The 27,349-nt window shown below is 36.9% G+C and overlaps 1 protein-coding gene across 4 annotated transcripts in view; it reads right to left on the bottom strand.

The window, feature by feature from the left end:
• Window positions 1-27,349, bottom strand: part of ANKRD28 (ankyrin repeat domain 28) — a 164,097-nt gene that overhangs the window by 15,097 nt on the left and 121,651 nt on the right. For all 4 annotated transcript variants that reach the window (XM_082625678.1, XM_082625679.1, XM_082625677.1 and 1 more), the window contains 14 exons: window positions 26,408-26,620; window positions 22,328-22,406; window positions 21,067-21,181; window positions 20,037-20,119; window positions 18,541-18,604; window positions 18,029-18,097; window positions 15,770-15,910; window positions 8,673-8,784; window positions 7,712-7,738; window positions 7,216-7,290; window positions 4,150-4,351; window positions 2,286-2,373; window positions 1,936-2,053; window positions 807-1,026 (listed from right to left, as the gene is read on the bottom strand). In XM_082625678.1, coding sequence (XP_082481804.1) covers window positions 807-1,026; window positions 1,936-2,053; window positions 2,286-2,373; window positions 4,150-4,351; window positions 7,216-7,290; window positions 7,712-7,738; window positions 8,673-8,784; window positions 15,770-15,910; window positions 18,029-18,097; window positions 18,541-18,604; window positions 20,037-20,119; window positions 21,067-21,181; window positions 22,328-22,406; window positions 26,408-26,620 — 1,606 coding nt within the window. The remainder of the gene's footprint in view (window positions 1-806; window positions 1,027-1,935; window positions 2,054-2,285; window positions 2,374-4,149; window positions 4,352-7,215; window positions 7,291-7,711; window positions 7,739-8,672; window positions 8,785-15,769; window positions 15,911-18,028; window positions 18,098-18,540; window positions 18,605-20,036; window positions 20,120-21,066; window positions 21,182-22,327; window positions 22,407-26,407; window positions 26,621-27,349) is intronic.

Raw genomic sequence — 27,349 nt, 5'->3', positions numbered from 1 at the left:
ACCCAAATGTTTTCTAAGATGATCAAATCTCAATATGCTCTGTTACTTACATTATTTTAGTGACACTTCAAAAGCCAAATCCCATTTTTCACATCTATCCTTTAAAAATAGCTTTATACTTCTCTGATTGACCTTTAATGAGTCTACCTGTAAAAGGACTTAACTGTGATGGTTAGTCTCCAGGAAGCTAAAAGTAAGTCTGTTATAATCATGCAGCCAAGTTCACTTAACCACAAACGTGTCCAAGTTTCTAGTTTCTATTTCCGTGATTTATTCTACTAGGATTTTATTCCCTTAAAATGTTGAACATACATGTTACTGTTGATATAAGGATCTTAACTTGCAACGTGCTCAGAAAACATACACAGATTTCAGCCTAGAATATGATACATTTTCAGTTTCTCTTACTTTTGTCATTTTTCCCTAATAACAAGTACATTTAGAAAGAAAAATATAATAAAAATACAAACATAACTATATAAAAGACATTGGAAATATTATAAAAGTATATTAATAACAAATAATATTATTAATAATGTTATAAAAGTAATATTATAAAAGTATCTTAAAAATGCAAAATACTTATTGAAGCAAAAGTCTAAAAAACTTTTAAACTTAGTGACTGCTTATCTCAAAACATCTGTGACAACCAGCATCTTGGCTTTGGCACGACAAGGCACTGGAGTAAGCCATAACTACATGGTAGGTCATTCTTAATATATCATTCTCATGAAAGTCAGAATGTTAGTTGTCTCTCTGTGGTACATAACGGGCAGGTAACGTGGGTCTATGTCTGTGTACTTAACCGTTGTAGCAAGCCCAGTGAAGCGCCGTGTATCCATGATTGTCAGCCATGGCTGGATTTGCATCCATAGATGCTGCTGACTGCAGAAGAGCTCCGAGAACACCAATGTGTCCACAGGCAGCTGACAAGTGTATTGGTGTCCGGCCCCTGCTATCTCGTAATAAGCACTTAGCACCATGTTGAAGCAATGCATCTACACACTCTTCATGGCCTGTGACTGCCTGAAAGAAAAATTATTTGCATGTAGCTGAATACACTATGTTGGGCACTCCATGCTAATTATTGCTAATTACGAATTTTAAAGTCCATATTCCCCATGTCCTCCCACCAATCAAGGCATTTATCATATTTTGAGTAACCCAGTATTTTTACTGAAAGTGGCTTAAAAATTTAAAGCAGTGACTTTGTCAAAATAAAAGTAAATATGAAAACCAGGAATAATGGGACTTCTAGTTCAACAAAAAAAATATTTCAAAGGTGAAAAAATTAAGACAAAAACATATAAGAAAATAGTTGTGATAATGGAAAAAAGTAAAACTGACATCAATTCTACTCAAGGCTTTAGGGTTATAAAAATTCTTTTTTAAAATTAATTAATTAATTAATTAATTAATTTTTGGCTGCGCGGGGTCCTCTTCGCGCCCTCCAGCCACGGTGAGTGAGGGTCACTCCTCGCTGCGGTGCGCAGGCTTCTCATTGAGGAAAACAGGCCCCAGGCACCCAGGCCCCAGCAGCCGCGGCACACAGGCTCAGTATTTGTGGCTCGTGGGCTCTAGAGTGCAGGCTCAGCAGTTGTGGCGCATGGGCTTAGCTGCTCTGCGGCACGTGGGATCCTCCCGGACCAGGGCTCAAACCCGTGACCCCCGCACTGGCAGGCGATTCCCAACCACTGCGCCACCAGGGAAGTCCCCTAAGATTTTAAAATTCTGTTCCAACATTATTCTTCTCTGGATTAAGTTGTGTTTTGTGGTTGTTGAAAATTAGAGTTCAAAAACTAAGACAGTGAAAGAAACAGTAAAGATTATGTGGTAAAAATTAAATGAAGAAAAATATAAACACAGCCTAGTTCAGTTTTAGGTAAAATGAGGTCATAAAAACTTTCAGAAAGGAAGCGAGAACACTCTGCTTACCCCTCTGTGCAGTGCCGTTCTTCCCCATTTATCTTTGGCATCTACGTTTGCTCCTTTGTTCAGCAGTGAGTAGACACAGTCCGTGTGCCCGTTGAGCACAGACAGCATCAGAGGAGTCCTGGGTAACAAAAGGAGCAGCTCCGTCACCACCGAGACTTCATCCATGAAAATACACTGTGTTGGCCTGCCTTCTAAACATGTCTTTCTGTGATGCAACTTTAAAGTATACTTAAAAAACTGTATTTGATGTTACTCAGTTACACACTATGACAGACTTACTAAAATAGGGGGGCAAAGGTATGAAGATTAACAAACATCCTAAAACTAATTTAAAAATTAGTAAAACTTACTGTCCATTTCCATCTTGAATATCTACTGCATTCTGTGGTTCTGCATTTCCTATTAGTAGCCGTAAGCATTCCGAATGACCATTTGTTGCTGTAAAGTGATATTCAAAAATTTCAGCAATTATATATCTATAAAATGATAAAATAGAAAATGTCCATCTTAAACCACATTTGCTAGATATAATTTTGGAATATTCACTGAATTTAACAGGCAAGAAAGAAAATGCTCATTTTATTTAGCTCTCTGGTGGTGCCAATGTGGTCAGGAAGGGCTGCCTGCCTCCAGCCAAGGGATGAAATCATGATCAGACAAGTCAATCACATCAACCCCATTCTCCTTTGCCAATGACTGGTTTCAAGTTCTGCCCACTGAGATGTGAAGAAGTCTGGAGGACGTCTAGGAAATATTTTTATTCTCGATAGTGAAGGTCCTCCTTCTTTCCCGATTTTAGATGTGATCCTTGGGAATGCTTCAAGGAAATTGTTTGGTCCATCATTTTTTTTTTAAACTGGATTCACAGATACTCAGTACACAGCAGCTACTGATGAGTGTTTGTATCGTCTAAGCTCAACACCCAAAGCATCAGGCATAAGATCCCTGTGGGAAAGGACTGGCTCACATCCAGAACCAATGTCCTTTCCATGATTTAAGAGTAAGTTGCTCCCCAGCAGGTCTCCACATTTCAAAGGCATCCTGGTTCTAACCAAGGCTTGCATTTATTGAAGAGGTGCGTGCTAACAGTAACTTGTAACTCTTTCAGTGGGTAGGACTTATGAATTACATGGCATTGGTCAGCCACTTCTGAGGGACGTACTAGTGTCTTGGTTCAATATTTATCTATTAAGAGTGCAAACACTCCATGAAAGCTTTAAATTAGCTCTGCAAATAACGTGCTTACAATATAATTTTTCAAGTTGCAGAATAATATACAACTTCACTCTTTTTCAGAATAAGGTAACAGAAAATGATAGCATTTTGACTTCTTATTTTTACCATATAGCAGTTTATATACATATCCTTATTAGGACTTTTAATCCATGATTAAAATTTATGTCTTTGAGCCCTGCTTGATTATCTGATAGTTCCTGAAAGACTTCTCTGGAGCAACAGTGGGTGTTACCTATAGTCTTCTAAAATGCAAGTTTTCCAAATGACCAGAAGCAAAGTCCCAGACCTACATTCAAATGGATCCACTTTAAGGATCACCCTATAAAAACAGACTAAGTGAAATGAATCTAATCATATGAAGATGGCCTATGGGGGATGAGACAAATACTTGGCTAGGATTTCTTCACATATACCAGTCTTGAATTCATTATTTAAAGTTAATACTGCCTTGTAGTAATTCCTGTAGAGAGTTGTGAATCTGCATCTGCCAGTGGCACAGCGGGTACTGAGTCATCACAGTGGCATTGTTATGTAGTTTTGCATTTTCACACATCTACAACATCACAAAACACTCCATGGAGTAGTTCTCGCATAGCAGGCACTCTGTATTCCTGTCTGATTAACGTTTAATGCAGTACCCTGGTACAGTAAGTAAAATGTTTATCAGTTATTAAATGAAAGCACATACCAGTCCAAAATAATTTCCAACAAAAAGCAGTAAAAAAAAAAAATTGTATTTTTTTTTGTTGATAAAGTACTTCAGAAGTTAGACTATTATATAAATCCAATTTCTAAGGTAGATATTTTTTTAAAGTGATTATAATCTTGCTGTTGGTTTTTCCCTGACAGTAGAATCATTAGAATTGTTAAAGTCAAAATTGTTAAAACAATTACCAGGAGTATAATACACAAGAAATTGGAAAAGAAGAGCATTAGATGGAACGTGGTAAATAAAATCATTCACAGTCTTTGACATACCTGCTGCATGTATAGGTGTTCTCTTCAAAATGTAATCTTTGACTAGGATTGAGGCTCCCTGATTAATGAGAACATCCACACATTCTACATGGCCCTTAAATGCTGCAAGGTCCAAGGGCGTTCTTCCACTACTGTTTCTCACATCAAGATCTAACAAAGACTGTACTAACACTTCTAGTGCTTGATGGTGACCATGATAGGCCTGGGAATAAATAAAAATATGAATTAAAAAACACATACTTAGACTGACTTCTTAGAAACCCTAGAAAGCACAAAGGGAGTAGTAAGCCGACTTGCCTTACATCATTATATTTGAGATAATCTACAACTTCCGTATCGATAATTCAGGAAGTTACCTACAAACTTTTCTAATAATCAATTAGCAGGCTACAGTGTTAGGGAATGGGTATTCCACAAATAATAGAAGTTCAAGTGACAGGTGATCTTTTCATGAGTATACAATGTCTGGTTCATGGCAGACATTCAACGACGTGTGACATGGGTTCAATGAAAGCTTTCATTCTAAGTCTATGATTCCAGAGCCCGTGTTCTTCGTCACAGTTCAGTGCCCCCGCTTCGCTCCCCGATAAAATGTTACTACACTTAAATCACAGAGGCAGTTGCAACTGAAGTTCAGCTAGTACTTGAGCCTTCTGATTTCTCAAATTAAAATGACTACTCCATCCCATAACGTGCCATCTCAAAAATAAACGTCTTTTCAAAAATATTTAGGCCGAGCCCTGCTTGAAAAACTGCCACGTGCTACGCACTGTCCTAGCAGTACAGCAGAGCAAGAAGATTGAGAGATTTGTCTGAAACCCGACTGACTGAAATCCCCTTCTTTACACAGTCTGCTTTCCAGAGAATTCATTTCAAAAACCAACATGTCAACTGAACAGCTGTTACTCTTACTGGACTAGATGCTGAGCAGGACATAAGGCAATAATGACACAGCTCTGATGGGGAAGGAATATCTCCTCTGGTTCACTCATGCCACCCCTTTTAGCTAAGGGACAAGTCATTTTCTGATACTGTTCAAATCTGCAGCTTAGCATATACAGGAAAACTGTAAATGATCACATAACTTTTCATTAGGGAATTGAAAAATACAAAATTCTACCATATTTGTGCTAAATGTCACCTGCTTCTAAAAAGAGATACTTAGCTAGAAAGAGGGCCCCACAATGTACCAAAGGGCTGTAAAACCACTTCTTGTGGGAAATGTCAGAAAGTACCAGCAGGAGGTGAAGCTGCTCTAGGCCTTACTGACCTCTTGATGTTTCTGACTCCCTCAAAGGTTAAAGTGACTAGAGATCTCTGAGCTCTACTGTCTGAGGATCACATCTAACCTTGTTCCTCAATACCAGGTCAACAAAACTATGCTATTAAAAATGAACTGTGAGAGGCACAGTATATGCAGAAGGTGGTATAAAAGGCAGCAGAGGGAAAATAAGGATGGCTAGAGCCAGGGTAATCTGCCACAGGAGTCTTCCCCTCACGATGGCTCTGACTGCACTGGGACAAGAGGCTTAGAAGTCTAGTATGTGCGAAGGCAGGACCAAGGCCAGTTTCCTGAGTCCTCAAGCCAGCGTGTTTTTACTGCATCAAGTTGTCCTGGACTGGGAGAGTTTGGAAGGAGAAAAATCACTTCAGTAATTTCTGAAAAACCTCCTAGGGATGGATACAAAATGCAACAGTGGTGGTATAACCACATTTCATTGAGCCTAATTATGAAATCACAAAATTGTTTCCATTTCAGCTTAAAAACACTATTTAGCACACCCATGTTAATAACAGCACTATTCTCAATGGCCATGGAGTAAAATAACTAGTTAAAAAAACCGAAGTTTTTGAGATAATGCTTCAAAAACTTGGCAAAGTGCTTAGTCTGGCACCTAGTAAGTGTTCAAGAGATGAGGCGCTATTATTATAAGAATGATGATAATGATGCAGGAAGAACTGCCTAGTCATCTGCTCAGACGTCATTTCTTGCCACCCATAGTAAAATAGCTATTTTCTCCATGCTAGCTTTGCACTTCCAGATGACTTATTATGCAAGTCTGGGAAAGTAGATAGTATTTCCAAAGACCCAAAGGGCAAGGAGAAAGGAAGCTTCAGCATGTCTTCTTAGTTATTTAGACCATGGTAGGAAGTACTGCTGGGGAGAAAGGGGGAGAAAGACAAAGCAGAAAATTCAGTGTACATGTGTCAGTGTTAGAAAATATGCCAGGAGAATATTAAAATAAAAAATAATAGTATATGTGAGAAGAAACAATTAAGTGGATCATTGAACTTGTGATACACATTAACCTAAGTAGAGACCCTTATAAGCATTTTACTCTACTTAAAATCAGAGGTCTCACAAATAGTGACAGTACCCAATTCTCCTGATTCTCAAAGTCCCCCAGCTCCCCACAACATACTTTATTTCAAAGATAAATTCTTCTTTCAGCACAGAAAGAACTAGATTGGGCTCTGCTTGAAATTTCCTAAGGTACTTCATTTCCATACTTGACTTAAAGAATTGTCACACTCTCTTCTAATCTTCTCCTCTTAGTGATGGACATTAAGAGGAAAACTTCAGTGGCATCTGAAGCTAGAAGGAACATTACAGACCATGTAGCTAAATCCTATAGCATGAGTAAGTGAAGGACCAGTGAACACAAACTTAGCGCCCCAAAATCACAAAGTAAGCAAAAAGTTGTAGAAATACCACAGAAATTACAGTTCTTATATCATCTGCTTAAGAAGTCAGAAGCCATTCCACTAGGGTGGGTCATTTTAAAATTCACATCTCAGGCGTATTCTCTCCTTAGGGCAGGCCTTGGGGGAAGCTCAAACCCCCTCCCCCCTACCCCCCACCCCTTTTTTTTTTTAAGACAAACAAACAAACGAAACAAAAGTACATTCAAGAATTCTCTGAGTTAAGAAAGTTCTTACAGTTTTAACTCCATGATGATCATTATATGGACCAAAAGTTCTGGGTACTAGTTTGAGTCAACACAAACAGGTATGAGACATTTTCAGTAAACCAGCCATCAAGTTGGCTGTGAAGGCAATACTCACAGCCAAGTGTAAAGGGCTTATTGTTGCTCTATTGTCTGAATCACTCAGCATGTCTGTTCCCGAGGTTTCCATTAACTGAGAAAGAAAAGAATTTTAAGTGTCAGAAATGGTACTTTTAGACATACCACAGCAGTTATTCCTCGTCCCCCTCCCCCAAGTTCAAATCCATTTTAGAGTATAAACTGATACTTGAATATGAATTTAAAAATTCCAGACCATTATATTATGAAAACTAAATTCAGCAACCTTATGGAATGGATTATCCTGAAAATGCGGTAAGGACCACATACTAAGAGCTTTGAAAGAGGGCTATAATTTAAGAGTTTGAGAGAAATGCCATTTAATTACCACCAAGTAAGAACCTTCCCTCCCCATGCAAACATGATTTCTGTCACTATCTTTGTTCCCAGCAATGTGTAAGACAGGCTCCGGCTCTAGTGAGAGCAAATATGTAAATACTCAGTATTAGGGGGAAAACTGACTAATTAATACTTACAACATCTAAAGGAGTTTCACTTGCAATCTGAAATAGAATTTAAAATAAAAATACTTAGTTGAGGAAGCAGTCATATACAGTAAAGAGATAAATGTTAACTACATGTCTCTATTTACATAGGGCCTTGTTAAATTCTATTCTGAACCTGTGCTTCCTTTGCCTCCAAAAATGAAGTCTTTTAAATAAACAATTGTACAATATAATAGACCACAAATCTATACACATGGGTCTCAGATTTTAGTCTAAAGCTACCATAATAAACTAAGGAAATATTACTTCTGTAGCAGGGTTCTAAATGCTATATTAAGTATGTCAACCTCTTTTTTCTATCTTTTATACCCACCCTCCTTGAATTTTGTTTCCCCTTTAAGGGAAGCAATGTTAATATAATTTATAAGTAGGTCTAAATGAAGAAACCTCTAACGTGAAGCATGTGCTACACACTTCAGAATCATTTAACTTGTCTTTTACTCTCCCTTTGGTTTGGCAAAGAGGGGTGAATGGTGTATACATTCAGGAATGAGACCACAGTTGAAATAAAAAGTTCCTTTGCAGAAGATGAATCTCCCTTGTCAGGAGAGACTGACAGAAGACTGGGTCTTTCGGAATTCCTGAATACACAGGGGGAAGCTTCCTCTCACAGGAACATGTATTTCTCACATATGACACAGTTACAGTTCTTTAAAACGTTCTGGAAAACATTTAAAGGGGCAGGAGCAGTGAATGCTACATGGACATGGGGGGCTCTAAGGGAGCCCTCTCCAGAGATCTAATTTCCTCCTTTCTCTATGAAAGGGAAAAGGGAATGAGAGAAAGCTTAGTGAGGCAAGTATGAATTTAGGAGGGACAGGGATTCTAAAAATGTTAAAAAGGCATTTGTTTCTTGGTTCATTTATTCTGTCATTACATTATTAGAATATAAACTTACATTGGTCTTTCCACAAGAAATCAGGAATCTTACCAGCTGAAGACACAGACGGTGACCATATGCAGCTGAATAATGAACTGCATTGTATCCTTGCTTGTCCCGGATCCCTGGATTTGCATCATTTCTTAATAAGTATTCCAGGCACCTATTATAGTAAGACATATTCAAATTCTAAATCCTGCATTTTAACCAATGATAAAAACAGAGACAAACTCAAAACTGGAAATTTTTCTTACATTTGAGTAATGTAAAAATCATAAACACATCTACACTACATACATTTGTCATTTAAATGATATTGACTCTAAGTATCATAAAAGCACAAACAAAACGTTCGTAAGAGAATCTTCTTTATCCACAGTCTGTCAGCAAGCTCAGTATACCTGAAGACTGTTTCGTACACAGTCTATATTTATGGCACCAGCTAGTCGACTCAAACAACGTTTGACAGGATTAAACCCTTAGTGGTGGGGAGCATCCAATCTTTCTGGAATACATAGTTAGTGTGATATCTCATTAGGAAGCTCAAGAAAGGAGGTAAAAATATCTCCCAAAACCACGGCCAGAATTCAAGGATCTTGCATTAGAGACCTGAAAAGTGTGGGAACGATGTAAAAGTGGTATGTAGGTAACACGAAAGACCTTCCCATGGGAAATACACTTCATTCCTGTGCTATTAAAATATGAGGAAAGTAATTTTAAAAGGACTGTAAGATCTTTTGATGATGGCCATTCTGACTGGTGTGAGGTGATACTTCATTGTAGAAAGAGAAAAACAAATACCATATGCTAACACATATATATGGAATCTAAAAAAAAAAAAATGGTTCTCATGAACCTAGGGGCAGGACAGGAATAAAGACACAGACATAGAGAATGGACTTGAGGACACGGGGAGGGGGAAGGGGAAGCTGGGACGAAGTGAGAGAGTAACACTGACATATATACACTACCAAATGTAAAACAGCTAGTGGGAAGCAGCCACTCAGCACAGGGAGATCAGCCCGGTGCTTTGCGACCACTTAGAGGGGTGGGATAGGGAGGGTGGGAGGGAGACGCAAGAGGGAAGAGATATGGGGATATATGTATACGTATAGCTGATTCACTTTGTTATACAGCAGAAACTAACCATTGTAAAGCAATTATACTCCAATAAAGATGTTAAAAAAATTTTTTTCAATAAAAGGACTATAAGGTTCACAATTTGTTATAATTCTGATGTTACTGTAGCAAAAAAAAAGAGTACTGAATTAGAAATTAAAAGATTTATCACGAGAGTTAGTTTGATACCAGTGATCTTGGGCAAATCGTTTCACCTTTATGGTGAAATGGCTTCTGTTTATTCATTTGATAGATGGGAGTAGGAATTCAACTAAATAATCTAAAATCCGTTCATGTTCAAATTCCAAGTCCATAATTATTCAGTGATAATTTGTCTAATACTGCAGTATGTCTAACTAACTACTGGCTCTACCACTAGGGGGGGAAATCTATAATCAGATACTACTTGTCAAGTTTCCAAAAGCATACTGAAGTTTTAAGAACAAGTAGAAAGGAACAATGGAGTGGTGTAACTGGGAGTAACTCTATCATATATGTATGAGGACCATTCTTTGCAATGCCAACCCTTATTTCTTTAATGCTAATTGCTGAAAGTACTCTAGATCTCTTAGGAATTACTTACAGAATCTACATTTATTATAATATCCTTAATGGTAGCAAATGTTCATCCTTTTAAGCGGGATTTTGATATTTATATGCAGTGAAAATTATGATGAAATGCATATCACTATGATAGAACAACAACATCACCCGAATCTGACTCTAAGGAACAAGCCTGGTGTTTCTCGGTATTCCTAAACTAGCTCTGAGGGCACTCCAGGAAGTATTTCAGGCAGTGTGTAGACTCTGTACACAGTCTGCCTAGGTACCAGCTCACAGGTCAATCTTCACTGGGATGAAGGAAAAACCTGCTGGCCTGGAAGGACAGTCTCACTGCTTTAAAGGCAGAAACATTTCACCCAAGGGCATATCTTTTTACCTTTAATCAAGTTCTCTAGATGTGAATGATAAAACAGAAATAGTTCTCCCTACTGAGACCTGAATACAAGGCAGATTCTGTCAGTGGAACAAACTATTTTAAGATAACTTGCTGATACATGAGTACTGGGGGGAAAAAAAACCTGACTTATTTAAGGAAAGCAAAACAAGTAGGTAAGTTCATGTTTACTTTCTGCAGTAGGAGAGCATGTCTCAAAGCACTACTTATATTTACTAGTTGCAAGTGTACAACATTAAATGGTTTGAAATAATTCAACCATAATACATGCAGTAGTTCTTATCAAATCATTATTTCTTTGTCTACCTTCATAGTGCTAGGTGATTGGTCTCCCATAACAAAACAAAGACTAAGAGTTGATTTATAATTATAAAATTACTTCTATTGCCATGCCTTTCAAATTTTGCTAAGCAATATGAATTTTCATGACTACTTTACCTTTAACAAATGAAAAAAATTACTGACATTCAGGAAAATTAAATGACTTGCTCCTAATCTTTTGGCTAGAATATGGCAAAGCAAGGACTAGGCCTTGGGTCTTTTCTTCAAGTGTTCTTTCTATGCTACAAATGCTTCAGCACAGGGGTTAATGAGTTAGTGACACTTTAACCTGGGTGTTTATAAAATTCTGAACCACAAAATTGCTTGATCTTGAAAATCTGAACCTCACTTTTGATTTGCAAATGAGGTGCAGGGGAGAGAGTCAATCCTAAGTTTTTTTTCTCATTGTAAGTTAACACGCTCATTTTATGAAACTCAGAAAATTAAGAAACGAAGATTTTCTACAATTTCTCTTATTTCCCTAAAATAAACCATGTATGCAAAATCTGGAGGAATATTTATGGCTAAATAGCTAAGTAATAAACCAAACTTACTGTTAAATATTTTGTTTTCTTCATTTGTTAGACAAATATCCTCATCCCAATTAAGCATGTAATTCAAATCAGAGTGATTTTCAAACTATTTAAACTTCTCCTACTCTTCCCCTACCACCCATGAACTCCTACCACTTTTTCTGGTGCAGGTTCAGACTGAGTCAAATCCATGTGTCCCACGGCTGGTCAGAGCCCTGGGAGAGGACCACTCGGCCCAGGGCAGAGGATGTGGCATTGTCACCAGAGGCCCTCCTAACTCTACTCTCCCCCATCACGGTATATGAGTGTCTCTGACTGACAAAAAAAGATATTAAGCATAGCTTTAAAAAATACAACTAATCCTTACAGGAAGATTACAATGTGTCAGGTATTGTTCTAAGCAATTCAGATATTCTGTACCACATATGGCCATGAGTTAAGGTCAGACTATTATTCCCACTTGACAGATGAAATGTGCAGAGAGGTTAAGTAACCTGCCCAAGGTCTCACAGCAAGTGGCAGAGCCAGAATCAAACCCAGTTCTGTCTTACATGCATACATAAAACAGGTTTGACAAGGCTGCTGAATGCAAAGTTGTATACAAAAGTCAGATATATTTCTCTATTTCACAACAAAGGAAATTTAAAGATAGATTTATTTTGGCAATCAAAATATCAAATACTTAGGAATAAACCTAAGGATTATAAAAGTTCCAAACAAAAGACTGTATGATTCCATTTATATAAAGTTCAAAACAGACAAAAATAAACAATGCTATTAGAAGTCAAAATATGATCCCATTTTTGTGAACATCTATCTCCATAAAAGTGTATCTTGGTGAAATATATCTATGCATTCATAAACACATGTACATATAACCCTACAAACACAGAAAAGCCTATGGACAGACATTTACCAGGTTCATAACTCTGATTACACTGTGATGGATGTGAAATGATCTACATAAATGTATAGAAACACTTCTGTTAATGGTAGTTATCACAGAAGAAAAGGCATGAGCAGGATTTCTTCCTTATATGTAATCACAATAGATAACCCCAGCCTTCCCCTTCTCTTATACACAACACACAGGCGTGGGGTAGGTCCTCACCATCATGCTTATAGCCAGTCCTATTTTTCTTCAAATGGCAAAGAGGATTTTATTTGTTAATATTTAATACATTTAGTACGTTTCTCCCGTGAAAATAACTATGTATTTGTTTGCTGAGTCACGACTGTCTAGAGTGAGTGTGGGCATCAGGATGATGGGGGTGACTAGCAGGATGAGTAGAATGAGTAGGAACGATTTCACGTATTTTTCCAACATTTACTGAAAGTAAAGACAGGCACACAAGGCAGAGTAGAATTGTAATTACTTATGTCACTTCTGAACAGCAGAAAACCAGTGGCAGAGTGTCAAAAATCCCAAAGTATATACAACTTACCCTGAGGATGCTGACAGGACATTATTAAACCATCATTAAAGAAACAAACCAACAAACACACATTACTGAATAACAGTATTTGAAGTCATGGGGAATTTGTTTCTTCTTTTAGAAAATATTTCACTCTGGCTTTGGCAGCAGAAAGAATTATTCCAGATTCTCTTATTATCCAACCTATTCCTGGGAATTAAATCCTTGGAGTTCAGAAAAATAAACCAACTCTTTAATTCTACTATTTAAGCCTCCAAAACAATCACTTACTGAAAGGATGCCTCTGGTATCCTAAAATGGTTACTGTAGTGAACAGTTTCCAGAAGGTTCCCAGGGAACAAATCACTGAGTCAATAAATGATGGCAGGGAAGGGATGTGGGAACAGATGTATATGTATGACTGATTCACTTTGTTATAAAGCAGAAACGAATAAAAATAAATTTTAAAATAAATAAATAAATAAATAAATAAATAAATGATGGCATCAGACAAGACCTCTGGGACTTTGATATTTCAAAGATAAGAAAGAGGCTCCAAAAAACAGTGCTAGATTCTTTTAAACACATGCCCTCAGTTTTCCCCACAATTCTAAGAAGTACGCTTCATTCTAATTTTACAGATAAAGAAGATTTTGCCTAACAATTATTTGCTCAGGCTCAAAGAGGTATAATATGAAGCCCCCATGATTTCAGCTGGGTCTTTTGGATAAAGCTCATGTTCTTTCTGGTACATCAGGTTGCTTGTGGACATACTGAGAATTAAGTGTTTAAGTAATAAATATCTCTAGACCAGCGGTCCCCAACCTTTTTGGAACCAGGAACCGGTTTTGTGAAAGACAATTTTTCCACGGATCGGGGGGCGCGTGGGTGGCGGGGATGGTCCAGGCGGTAATGCGAGCGGTGGGGAGCGGCAGATGAGTTTCACTAGCTCGCCACTCACCTCCTGCTCTGCGGCCTGGCTCCTAACAGGCCGTGGACCAGTACTAGTTCACAGCCCAGGGTTTAGGGACCCCTGCTCTAGACTACTGCTCAAAACAGTTTATATTAGGTGAGAAAACTAACAATTTAATTCACTTTAGTACTAAGTATACTTCTAAAGAAAAAGTAGACTGGCTTAAAATAAAACCACAAATCTCAAACAGTATAGGTTGAACATTGTTATTCTTTTGTTCCTGCGTAAGAATTCAGATTTAATGTAATTGTATAAGGGCAGGAGGACCATGGGGTAATCTCTGTCTGTGTGTACGTGAACTCAGTGTAATTTACTTAGATCATGCTGGGCAGTACCCAATAAACAGTTTATGGGAACAGTGGTAAAGGACTTCTGATGGTGACAGTCATTTTGGGTATAATCTATTTTAGGAAAATCTATAAATCAAATCCTGAAATTACAAAATTTATAAATCAGAGGATAATCTACTTACCCAAGTTTACCAAAATATTTTCTGATTTACAAAGTCTCTATCAGAGATTTTCTTTAAAGCTCTACTATCCAAAAACATACTTCAAATAATTTAGCTCCTCCCAAAACCTATCTATATCTAACTATTCTGGTATATATGAAATTGTATAAAGTGATATATTCCTCCGAACAGAAAATACAGTCATCCTTCGGTATCTAAGGGGGACTGATTCCAAGAGTACTCGAGGATACCAAAGACCGGAGACTTGGACCCTCAAGTCCCTTATAAAAAATGAACACAGCCCTACAATGAATACAGTCGACCCTCTGAATCTATAGATGCAAAACCAGTAGATACAAAGGGCTGAGAGTATATTTTACTAATGCTTTCAAGATTAGGGTTTTAGCCACAAATCCAACATAACAAAGTGTTACTTATCGAAATGGATTTGAAATTAGTTACAGAATTTATAATAAATTAATATTTGTGAGTAATACCATCAAATTATGCTTTTTATTTTGAAGGTAAAAAAGTAAACATTAAAAACCAAGGAAATAGTTCTGTGTTAAATGCAACTTCCTTGAAGTATATTTTATAAAATCTTTCCCCAGAAACCATTATTCGTTTTTCCTACCCTTCACTGACCCAGACTCATGGGGAATACCACAGACAATGAAGATTTCTTCTCTGTCTCTAATGAGTTCATTTCCTTCCAAGAAGGCAATATACATTAAGGTACTATAAATGGGTCTGATCAACTTTGGGTGAACATTAATTATGAAATAATTTATAAATATCTCATTCTTTTGATTTTATTAAGTCATTCTTGGACAACATTTACTCACTACTCCATTATCTATATAATTTACTTATTTAAGCACTATTTAGTACCAACTATGTGCCAGATTCTGCCAGTTCAATTATTCCCTATTTGAATACCAATTTACAGGGATCCCTTAGAAATATGAACTTTCTACCTCTGAAGAATACTGGCATTCCAATCTCCTCTCAGTCTTCTGATGGCATTGTCTGTGTACCTCCTGCCTTTCCCTTTCCCTATGATATACTCAAGACTGCTGCCTCTAAGAAGCCAGGTGGAAAAAACATGGAGGTGATAGATATTAAGATGTGTTTTTGGAAGGGAGGACAAAAAGGGACCTTGATCTTTCTTCTACCTGATTAGTTCATAACGCAGGCTACCGAGTAGAAGTAGGTGGTAATAACTATGACTGGGAATAATTATGAAAACAACTTATTTTCCCTACTAGAGCATCAGGGAAAGATAATCAATAATAAAAAGTACAAAAACGGAAATATAAATTTGCTATAAAAACTGCCAGATAGAAACAATCCTTCATTCTCACCACGTGATACTTACTTGCCATCTGTGTCTGACGTAGCTGCATAGTGCAAGGGTGTGCATCCTCTTTCATCAAGGTCATTCACACTTGCTCCTGAGCCCACAAGAGCAAACAGGCACTGGTAGTTGCAGTTGGCAGCAGCATAGTGCAGTGGAGATCTTTTTGCCCAAGTTAATTAAAAAAAAAAAAGTCACGGACACAAACCAGTAAACAAGAGCACAGTTGATCCACCCAGTTATAAATATTTATAGAAAGCCTGAGATTGATTTCTGCCATATACCTAAGTCTTTTGGAGGGCCAGACAGAAAGCTTGGAGGAGAAACTAAGATGGCAAAGAGCCTCTAAGAATACAAAATAAGATAGGAACACAATTAAATCATTTCATGGTCCCCAGACAGTAACAATTCCAGTCTTTTGAGTGAACTACATACATCCTTCATATTCTGCTCCAAAACTTGAAAACTTATTTTTTTTCCCTCCCTAATGCCATCAGCAATCTGAGAAAACTTTCATTTAACAAAGCTTCCCCTATACTAATAGAGATGTTTCATAGGTAGCAGCTTCTGTTCCTGTCTCAGTAAAGGAATAAAGAGTAAGAAAAATACAGAAGCATTAAAAAGAATGCTGTTTTATCAACTATATGGTAGAGCTGCACAGTAATATCAGATTCCTCAAGCAAAAAATGCATAGTTTTGAAGACTGTTCATCATTTTGAAGAGTTTAGAGCACTGTTAATTTCTAGAGATGGAATATTTGTAGCTTATTTCTTCTCAGTTACTGAAATGAAAAAGAATATTACTAAATTTAGGAGTTTCTGTCTTTAGATTAAAAAACTATGATGATCCATGACCTTTCATTAAAAAAAAAAAACAAAACAGAAGAAGAAGAAAACAGAAAAGTGAAGGTAAATTTAGTCCAGAGTCTTCATGGTATAATTTTTTCTAAAATATTTACCTGGTGAAAGGACAGTGAAGCATTATTTTACTTTATTGGATAATAGTATAATATAGTAATAGTATTTTTGAAAATGCAATTAACCCTGAATTACTTTCAAGCTTCTAAATTCAGAATGTGCCCGAAGTGTAGTACAGAATGTGTCAAGTGCTACAGATTAACTAATATAGGCTGGATTAAAGTACACTTATAAAAATAAATTAGCTATAAATTGCACTCCAAAGTCAAACAAAGTGATTTTTGATTTTGTGGGTCATTAGTTCCTTCAATTAGCAGGCTTATAAGAACAGTCTGTTCCTCAAAATAATTATGGGGTCAGATAGTCATTTTTCCTTTTCTTTTCTTATATGCACTTCTGATTCCCTACCACATGTAATTCTACTGTGCACTGGCCCAATCCCATGCACTGACACAGATTCACACACACCCTCTCTTGTCATATACTCTGATAAAATTCTCAAACTCCTGATACACAATTTTGCTCATACTGCCACCTCTATTTTTTTTAATTGAGGTAACACTAGATTATAACATTATGTTTCACGTGTACATTATATTTAGATTTCTGTACACACTACAGCATGCTCGCCTCTATTTTTCAAATTGCCTTCTGTCCTTTCCTATGTGGTTCTAACAGACTCTGGGTCAATTCCTACTCTAAGTAACTCAGTAGATCATGGTGGCTTTAAGTACTGCAATCACAGATGCAAGTAACAATGAGGCCTGGGGCTGAACAGTGAGACTGCAGATTGGCTGGGTGACTACAAAGGGACTCTGCATTCACAGGTGCTTTCCTGTGGGTCACGCTCACGGTGTGTGCGGAGAGTCAGAGAAGAGGAGAAAGAAAAATTACACATAAATTTGTAACCTGTTTCCTCCCTCTTTCTAGTGCTCTGGAACCAAATATAGGCAGCAGAGTCTCTAACAAAAGAATGACTTGAAGGAATGGAGAACTACCACTGAGTTCCAGCTCTTTTGAGTTTTTTGAGGGAGCACAGGTACCATGCAGTTTTATATTTTCATGGCTATAATTACGGGAGGAGGAGGAGGAATGACATCACAAGAGGTATAGAAGTGCTTATAAAGTAAAGCTGTGGCTGGTAGCCTGGGGCTATGGCAGGGGCCCAGCTGGAAGAAGACTGTGGGTGAGAATGAATATTCAGAAGTTATCTACTTATTGGGGCCTCTCAACAAATCATGATCACAATGCAAAAGTCGTAGAATTATTCAGTTACCTCTCAGAAGCCACATTAGAAGGTCAAGAAAGTCATTAAGTAAGTAATGTTAAGTAGGCTCTATAGAGGAACTGTACTACACCCTACCTTCCAAACTTATCCTTTTTGTTGAAGTCTGCACCAGTGTTCAGCAGAAGGTTTAGGCACTCCAAATTCCTACCCAGGAAAAATACATTGAGAAGATGTAATTGTAATGAAATTGTAATTATAATGAAATCGGTAGGTTTAAATAAGTATAAAAGCATGTTTTCAAATGAGGGCAGAGTGAATAAAACGCTATGATTTATACTTTATGAAACAAACACAAAAAAAACTGCCATGATCAACTACCTTTTTCTTAAAAAAAAGTAAAAATTGGGCTTCCCTGGTGGCGCAGTGGTTGAGAGTCCGCCTGCCGATGCAGGGGACGCGGGTTCGTGCCCCTGTCCGGGAGGATCCCACATGCCGCGGAGCGGCTGGGCCCGTGAGCCATGGCCGCTGGGCCTGCGCGTCCGGAGCCTGTGCTCCGCAGCGGGAGAGGCCACAACAGTGAGAGGCCCGCGTAATGCAAAAAAAAAAAAAAAAAAAAAAAAAAAAAAGTAAAAATTTTGTTAACATACCCTCCAGCTGCAGCTGCATGTAGACAGGTCCTGCCAAAATCATCTGGGGTATCTATATCAAATCCTACAAGAATGAATACATCTTATATAATAGTATAGGTATGTTACTTTATATTAGAGTATTACATTAAAAAAATGTAAAAAAAATCACACACCCCCAATCTTAAACAAAACTATGAATTACAAATAGGTAAAAATTAATTGAAAATAGATTAATAATGTACAGTATTTTAAAAAAATTAACACTAAAGGATTGGTGGTTTTAGAACAAATGCTAGAGTACTTGTTTAAAAGTCACAGGATACAATGGAATATTATTCAGCAATAAAAAGAAATAAAGTACTGGTACATGTTTATAACACTGGATGACCTTTCAGAACATTTCTAAGTGAAAAAAATCAGTCACAAAACCACATCTTGGGTGATTCCATTTCTATGAAATGACCAGAATAGGTAAATTTATAGAGGTGGAAAGTAGATTAATGACTGCTTAGGGCTGGGGGGAGGGAGGAAATGGGGAACTGACTGAAAATGAGGGGTTTTTTTTTGGGAGGGGAATGAAAATGTTCTAGAACCCATTGTAGTCATGGTTACATACCTCTGTGAATATACTTAAAAAAACCACTGAATTGTAAATTTTAAACAGGTGAATTGTATGATACATGAATTATTTCTTAATAAAACTTTTTTTTTAAACCCATAGGTGCTTTGGTACTTGCAGATTAACACTAACACTGAGAAGAGGTTTTTAGAATTCTCCTTCATAGATAAATGGGTATGTGATTACTTGTGGACACACATACACTTAAAACATTAAAAACAATTACCTCACTTAAAAGATATCATTAAGAAAAACTCAGAAGTGTCTGTCTCACAATATGTTAATTTTCACTGAAACTTTCCCATAATTCTTTTAGCAATCAAGAGTATTAATATACAAAATCTGTTCAACTTTCCTAACACGCTAATAGAATATCATTAAAAATTAAATCTTATATATTTAGTAATTCTATGCATTTAATAAGGATCATAATTTTGTAGTAATATTTATAGAAAGCTATTGATCCTGTTTTGCTTCAAACTGACTATGTGGTATTTTAAGACAGTAATTAGATATGGCATAAATAATTTCACAAACCTAGAAGATATTGTAAACTGGCCATTGGCTCTTAAAAAGGAAGCATGCAAATGAAGATATTTTACTTCTAGACACAAACGGACTGCTCTAGAAATATTCCACACCCCATTCCCCAACTAAGAGAGAGAGGAGGAAATCACTGGAAAAATAAAACCTTTCCCAGAGCTGAAGAGGAAATCAAATCTTAAAATTAAAGGGTCCAAAATCTTCTAAGAGGGGTTAATAAATGATCCACACATGGACATATCTATATGTGATTCTGGAAAAGCAGGATAAAGAGACTGTATTAAAATGGGAGATGGCGGGGGGCGGATGGGGAGGTAAAAGGGGTTAATCTGTCTGTGAAGGTTCCACTTACCAGAAGAAAGAAGTTTCCTACAGCAATCTGAAAAACCACTTAAGGCTGCCAAATGGAGGGGGAACATTCCATGTATGCCACGCCTAAAGTGAACAGGACAGTGTCCTCATCACAATGCAATCACTTAAATAAATTAAAAAGAAACTATTCAATACTTAACTTATCCAGCAACTTTCCTCTTAGCGCAGGACTTGTCAACCTCAGCACTACTGTCATTATGGATTTTCTGTGGGGCTGGGGGGCTGGGTTATCCTGTGCCTGTAGGATGTCATCAGTGCCCCCTGGTTCTACCTACACTGGATGACAGTATCACTCTCCTCCCCAAATTATGACAACGAAAAATGTCTCTAGACACTTGCCTCAGGAGCAAAACCCATTCCCCCTGCCCCGATGTTGAGAATCATGACCACAAGGCAAAATGTTTAAGAATGTTCACTGCAGTAATTTTTGTAATAGTAAAAACTTGGAAGCAACTTGTGTTTGTAAATGAGAATGAATAAATTGTGAAATCTTTACACAAGAATTAAATTTTATAAAATGAATGAACTAGAGTTACGTATAGAGGTGAGAAAAAAAAGTCCAAATTTATATCTACATGGCTAAACCAACAACTTCATGTAAAAAAAAAAAAAAAGTTAAAAAGTGTACAGGAGCACACCGTTTACAGAAAGTTTAATAGATTTAAAACATGTTAATAAACATATAAAAAGGTAATAAAAATTTAAAAACATACATAAGAATGATAAACATCAATTTAAAAGTAGGGTGTTTCTTTCTGCAGAGCATGCAAGAGAATCCATCCTTCAAACAAAATCTTACATGGAAACTTTAATGTTACTCATAATCTAGAAAGAACTGGGGTAAAAAAATATAAAAATACCCTATGCTGGTTTACCAATGAAATCACATTAAACATTCTATTCTATTACATCGCCAATACAAAGAGGGAAAAGCTCAAGCAATTAGTACTACATTGAGGACAAAATCCACGTTTCCCTGACAAGGCATCAACACCTTGGGAAGTACTTACTTTGCAGTGTCAGCACCACTTGTAATTAGAGTGTTGATTAGCAGCTCATGGCCGTACCTCGCTGCTATGTGCAAAGGGGTGTTGCCATTCTTATCCTCACAGTCGATTACTGCTCCTGCAATAAAGGACATACTATCAGACACTGGACTATATAACGATCAAGTCAAATCTATTACATGGAAAGTGATATAAAATGCAATTCAAGCACAAACTAATGGGTATAGCAATTTAACCATAGATTTCATCCACAGCACATTTACTGGGCCAGGCACTGGGGTTACAGATTTCACACTTAAAGCAATTTTGTGAACAAGCATAAGATTTTAACAGATTTAAAAATTACAAAAGGGTTCTGGGCATCCAATGTTTGGAATCCACTGTATTTAAACAAAATTAAACACATTTCTTTAGAGTGAGACTTTCCAAAGCTTTAATGTGCACACTCTGTGTTACCAAGAAGACAGCATGCAATATTTTATGAATTATTTGATCATGAGCTTATTTCTACCCTTTCCCTGCAAAATCAGAACAGCTATTGTCTTGAGCACTACTAATAAACAGTTCCTCGGAACATGGCTTGTGAAAACACTACTTTTATGTACCCAAAAGTTCTTTTTATTTAAAAGTTTAGCCTGTCTAGTACTAATTCAAATGCAAAAGAATACAAGTTCAGAAAATAAATGAAAATGCTAAAAACAGTTCGAGATAGTCAGAAGGGAAAAGAGAAATGCAACCGAGTTTTCTTAATATATAATACAGTTTGCAGTACAAAGGCAGAGTTTTCTATCTAGCATGTTTTAAAAAAGCCAACACTAACTGCTAGCGAAATTATATTTATAATCTAAGGGAAACAATACAAAAATAAATGAAAAACATAATTACAAAAGATACATGGGGCTTCCCTGGTGGCGCAGTGGTTGGGAGTCCGCCTGCTGATGCAGGGGACACGGAATCGTGCCCCGGTCTGGGAGGATCCCACATGCCGCGGAGCGGCTGGGCCCGTGAGCCATGGCTGCTGGGCCTGCGCGTCCGGAGCCTGTGCTCCGCAGCGAGAGAGGCCACAGCAGTGAGAGGCCTGCGTACTGCTAAAAAAAAAAGATACATGTACATGGCATTTAAAATTCTTCATTATCTGATTTTCATGAGCTCTGATATCAAATGTCAAAAATGTGTATACTGCTATGACAATTCCTCAATACCATTCATTATGTGGATGCTTTTACTACACTTAAGAAAAAAAACAAACAGAAATACTTTTTACCACTCTGGATAATGGTTTGTGATCTGGAGAATCTACCGTGGAGGGCAGTCATGTGCAGTGGGGTTTTTCCATCTTTGCTCTGAAATAAACACACAGGAGATTTAAAATCCTTGTTATATCTGTAACATGTAATTGTTAGTTTTATTTTGAATATCCTCTTGCAACTTTACTCTGTAGAACTATTACTCAAGCGTTAAGTTTAACTGAAGCCTGTGGCAGTAAAACAGCTGTTTGAAATTATGAGCTAATTTTTTAGTACATATATCATAAAGCACAAATATATAGAAACCTCAATGCCCACAGTTTTAAAAAGGCCCAGAGTGGTGGGTATGGTGTAATCTTAATATCACTCCTATTTCAGGTGGGGGAACTGATGCACAAAGGATATTAATGATTCGACCAAGGTCACATCACTGGAAGTGGTATTGCCAGGATGTGCTGCCCAGGGTTCAAAAATTTCACACTGGGGCCTCCCTGGTGGCGCAGTGGTTGAGAGTCCGCCTGCCGATGCAGGGGACGCGGGTTCGTGCCCCGGTACGGGAGGATCCCACGTGCCGCGGAGCGGCTGGGCCCGTGAGCCATGGCCGCTGGGCCTGCGCGTCCAGAGCCTGTGCTCCGCAACGGGAGAGGCCACAACAGTGAGAGGCCCGCGTAATGCAAAAAAAAAAAAAAAAAAAAAAAAAAAAAAAAAATTTCACACTGCTACAATTCTTTTGTTCTAAGAAATGCTGAATCCCTCCTTGACCAAGGAAAAGTGAATGTTAGAATTAACTTCAGAAACTATAATTCACTTAAAAACTTTATACATTATTTTGTTTATAATTATTTGTAACAAATAATGTTAGCTATTTTCTCAAATTACTTAAAATAATAAACCAGACTGGCCTTGCATGTGTGTTTGATGTAGAAATTCTGAAATTCTAGAGGAATTCCAAATATGAAGAAAAACAATGCCTGAGTTAGGTGATATCTTTTATTGTGAGTTAGGTAAAGTCTTTTCTTCCCTAAAATTATTTTGTTAATCAAAACATACATGTGACCATCACAAAGGAAAGAAGTATTTGGGGTATTTTGTTTATCTGACCAAAATTTAAAGTACACGGTGGGGTGGGAAAAGGTGTGACAGCTATCTGGGTTGACAACTTGATATATTGTGAGAAATTGTATACTTCTTGCTTTCAACCTATATACAATTGGGTTCCTATCCTCTACAGTAACTGATTATGGAATAAACACTTGAAGAGTGGGAAAAAAAAAAATCGGTAAGTGACACAATCAATGAGGCATGGTTCATAAACAAGGTTATGAAAAAACAGAGGTATACTGCTTTTTAAAAACCATTCATTTTACTTCTATGTAGTATTCTGTAGGACAACCAATTAAAACACTTGTAAACTGAATAATTACAAATCTAAATTCACATTCCAATTCTAGTCATCCACAAGGACAGAAACATCAAAATAGAGAATGGGATGGGAGGAAAAGATGAAGGAGAAAGGTGCCTTGATAAGGAGAACTTGAGGGTCAGCAAATATAATTTTTTTCTTGCAAGGCAAATGTCAAAGCCTTAACTCCTTAGTCAAACAATAATTCGATAAGCATCAATTTGACAAATACAGGAAACATAGGTGCCAGGAACGAAGATATATTCTTGAATGAACGCACATTCTTATGCGTTGAAAACTCACTGCTATCAACAATTTTTACATAATGTCAGTTGGACGGTACCTCAGAAGTCATCAACAACTTGGGGAGTGTGTTTCATTGGAACTTGGCGGTAAGAAAACTGGGCAACTGCACATCAGCAGGATGTCATACGTCCTTAGACAAGATTAAAGCAACTTTTATGAAATCTATTTTTAAACCAGCATCATGGTCTGTTGTCTTCAAACTTAACCACCACATCTTAACTGTTTTGCTAAAACATTCCCTTGTCATGTGTAAAATCTACCACTGAATTTTCTAAATCATTAAGGAGGTAACTTCAAATAGGACCACTGCCAAGCATTATACAAGTGACCCTCTTGTAGAATTGATTCTCATCTCAACATTTCAAAAGAAAATACAGACTTAAAAATAATCATAGGTACTAGAGTCAGCTACGTAGGCAATGACATGAAGTGATTAATTATCTTCAAATTATAGTAAACAGTCATGTCTAAATGGCACTGTATAAAATAGAAAGCCTAATTTTTACCCAGCCCCATATAAACTAAAAAATGCGTAATAGTTAATGATATAGGTAAGCCTCTTATTCCATGATACTTAATATTTAACAAAGATAATTTTAACTACAGCCACTTTATCATAAAGGGGTCTCACAGAGACTAAAACTACTTGATGAGATTTTTTCGTTTGAAGAATATGAAGATAATTTCAAAATTTTTATTTTGAAGAACTCTTCATTAAAAAATATTACTAGGCTTTTGAGGAAACAAGTAACAAATTTCCCACCCCCACAAGAATTCTGATACTTTTTCTAGGCACTGATTATCCAAACAGCAGGAATTCTTCAAAACAAAATAAGCAGTTTGAACTTATCAGTAAATATTTAGAAGTTATTTAAATTATTAAAAATAAAACTTTAGTTTAGTAGGTGATCTGATTGAGAACTGAAAGCTTTAAATGTATATTCTTAAAAGAGACATTTTAACCAGAAAGGGGTTCTTTATGATATCTCATGCCCTTTCCTTCCATATGTATAAGCTTTGTCCTTCAGCTGGCAGGGGGGCAATTTAGAGCAATGACCTAATTATAGATGGGCTTGCTGCTGCTACAGCTGTCAGAGTGGGTCAGTGGCATCGTTAAAGGATTTTCTACAGTTAGAGAGGTAAGAAAATAGACTCCTTTCTCTACCAGTCTGAAAGACACTGGCTCATCACACCTACAAAAGGAGCTGAAATTTTATGCAATGAAAGCTCTGAAAACATTTGAAGCTTAAATGTTTTTACTAATCCTAAACGGTTCAATTTTGTTTGTGGTTTTGTTTTCTTTACACCACAGACATGGTTTGGCAAGTGCTCAAAGAATGAATTAATAAATTAATACAGAAGCAATCAGTGAAAGCATCTTGGAAAATATAAAATGATGATTATACATTATGAAGTAGTTATGTTCAAAACTGTGGTTGCATGTGCATTTCCAAAGAATTATGCAGTAAAGGTACATATATTTTGGCTCCAGAATTTTCACATATTTCTAAAATTCAAATGTTCACTCTTGAAAGCGAATGACCAAGAAACCAAAAAGCAACTATTCTTATATGTAAAACACTGTATCAGTCTTCTAACTTTTCTAACACTGTGAAAAATTTCAAAACAGAAAAGTTGAAAGAATATTACAGTGAGCACCCATATACATATCACCTAGAGTCTACCACTAACATTTTACTATGTGAGCGTTATCATACATCCATCTCTCTACCCACCCGTGCAATTAAGTGATGCTTTTTTTTGGGGGGGGGGGGCCACACCGCGTGGCATGCAAGACTAGGGATCAAACCCGTGTCCCCTGCAGTGGAAGTGTGCGGTTTTAACCACTGGGCCGCCAGGGAAGTCCCTAAATGATGCTTTTTAAAGTCAGCTGCTGATATCACTACCTATTACCTCTAAACACTTTGGTATGCGTATCATTAACTAGGGTTCAGTATTTGTTTGATTTGTAACCTACTACGGGAACATTTACATGCCATGAGACATATAAAAAATGTACCACCTGATGAGTTTTGACTAACACTTATTTATATAACACAAAGCTGTCAAAATACAGGACATTACCACCACAGAGAAAGTTCCCCCACGCCCCCTTTTCATCAATCCCTCCTCCCAGAGGCAACAACTGTTCTCTTTCCCCCCCGCCCCCCCAACTATAGAGTCTGGAACCCCATATAACTGGAATTTTGTCTGTTCTAAAACCTTATATAAATGGAAATAGTGAATATATTCTTGTGTAACGCTTTCACTCAGCATAGTATTTTTAAGATTCATCTGTGTGTTATCAGTAATTCACTCCTTTTTAGTAGCTACTGATACTATGGTGAACTCCTAAATACTAGATAGGGATTCTGATCTTACTTCATACCTTCATATTGACATCGGCCCCATTGCCTACTAGAAGCTCTAAACACAATGCTCCATGTGTTGATGCAGCAGCAAAGTGCAAAGGAGTAAACCCTTTTTCATTCTTTTGATTTACATTAGCACCACAGTCTATAAGTTCATTCACGACAACATCTTGTCCATTGTAGCAGGCTACATGAAGAGGTGTATTTCCATAGGCATTTGGTTCATTCATCTATTGGAAGAAAAAAATTGTCAATCTTAAAGCAGTCTTCCTGATTATTGTTGTGAGCTATTTTAGCAACACTGTGGTTGAAATCTAATTATTAAAGTGAGAAACAAACAGGGATAAATACACAGATATGGCTTATAATTTTAAACTTCTTTAAAAATAACGAACATAACAACATTTTGGCGTCAAACGATTTTGTAGCTTCAGGGAATATAACTCATATATACAATGTCTACTTCATGACAAAACTGAATGATTCCAAGAGATATTTTAGGAAAATGAAAACAAATAATATATTTTTAAAAGCATTCTAGGTAAGGGACAATCAGAATTAATTCTAAGAATCATGAAAAATGAACACAAACGGAAAATTCTGACATATATTGAAAAACATGCATATTTTCTGCTATTTACAGTGACAAAGGATTAAAATTGGTGATTAGTAGAGAGAAAGATTTTTTAAAAAATGACTGACATCCTTTCCTATTTAATTCATTTCTGCAACAAACTTGGGCTTTAGATATTTTCCAGCCTACATACTGACATTTTACCAAAATGAATGTGCTCAAAAAATAGTCAACATTGAGAAATAATTCATGTAACTGAAGTTTCTTTATCTTTCTATTTCTTAAAAAATATATTGGATGAATATTTTAAAGTTTACATAACTTTTCTGTGGTAAAGAATTGTACTTTCGCTCCTGTCTTCTGGGAGGTCAGCTATGGCACACCT

The sequence above is a fragment of the Mesoplodon mirus genome (assembly GCF_964341445.2).
Source record: "Mesoplodon mirus genome assembly, chromosome: 6".
Taxonomy (NCBI): domain Eukaryota; kingdom Metazoa; phylum Chordata; class Mammalia; order Artiodactyla; family Ziphiidae; genus Mesoplodon; species Mesoplodon mirus.
This window is presented reverse-complemented; position numbering and strand designations above follow the sequence as displayed.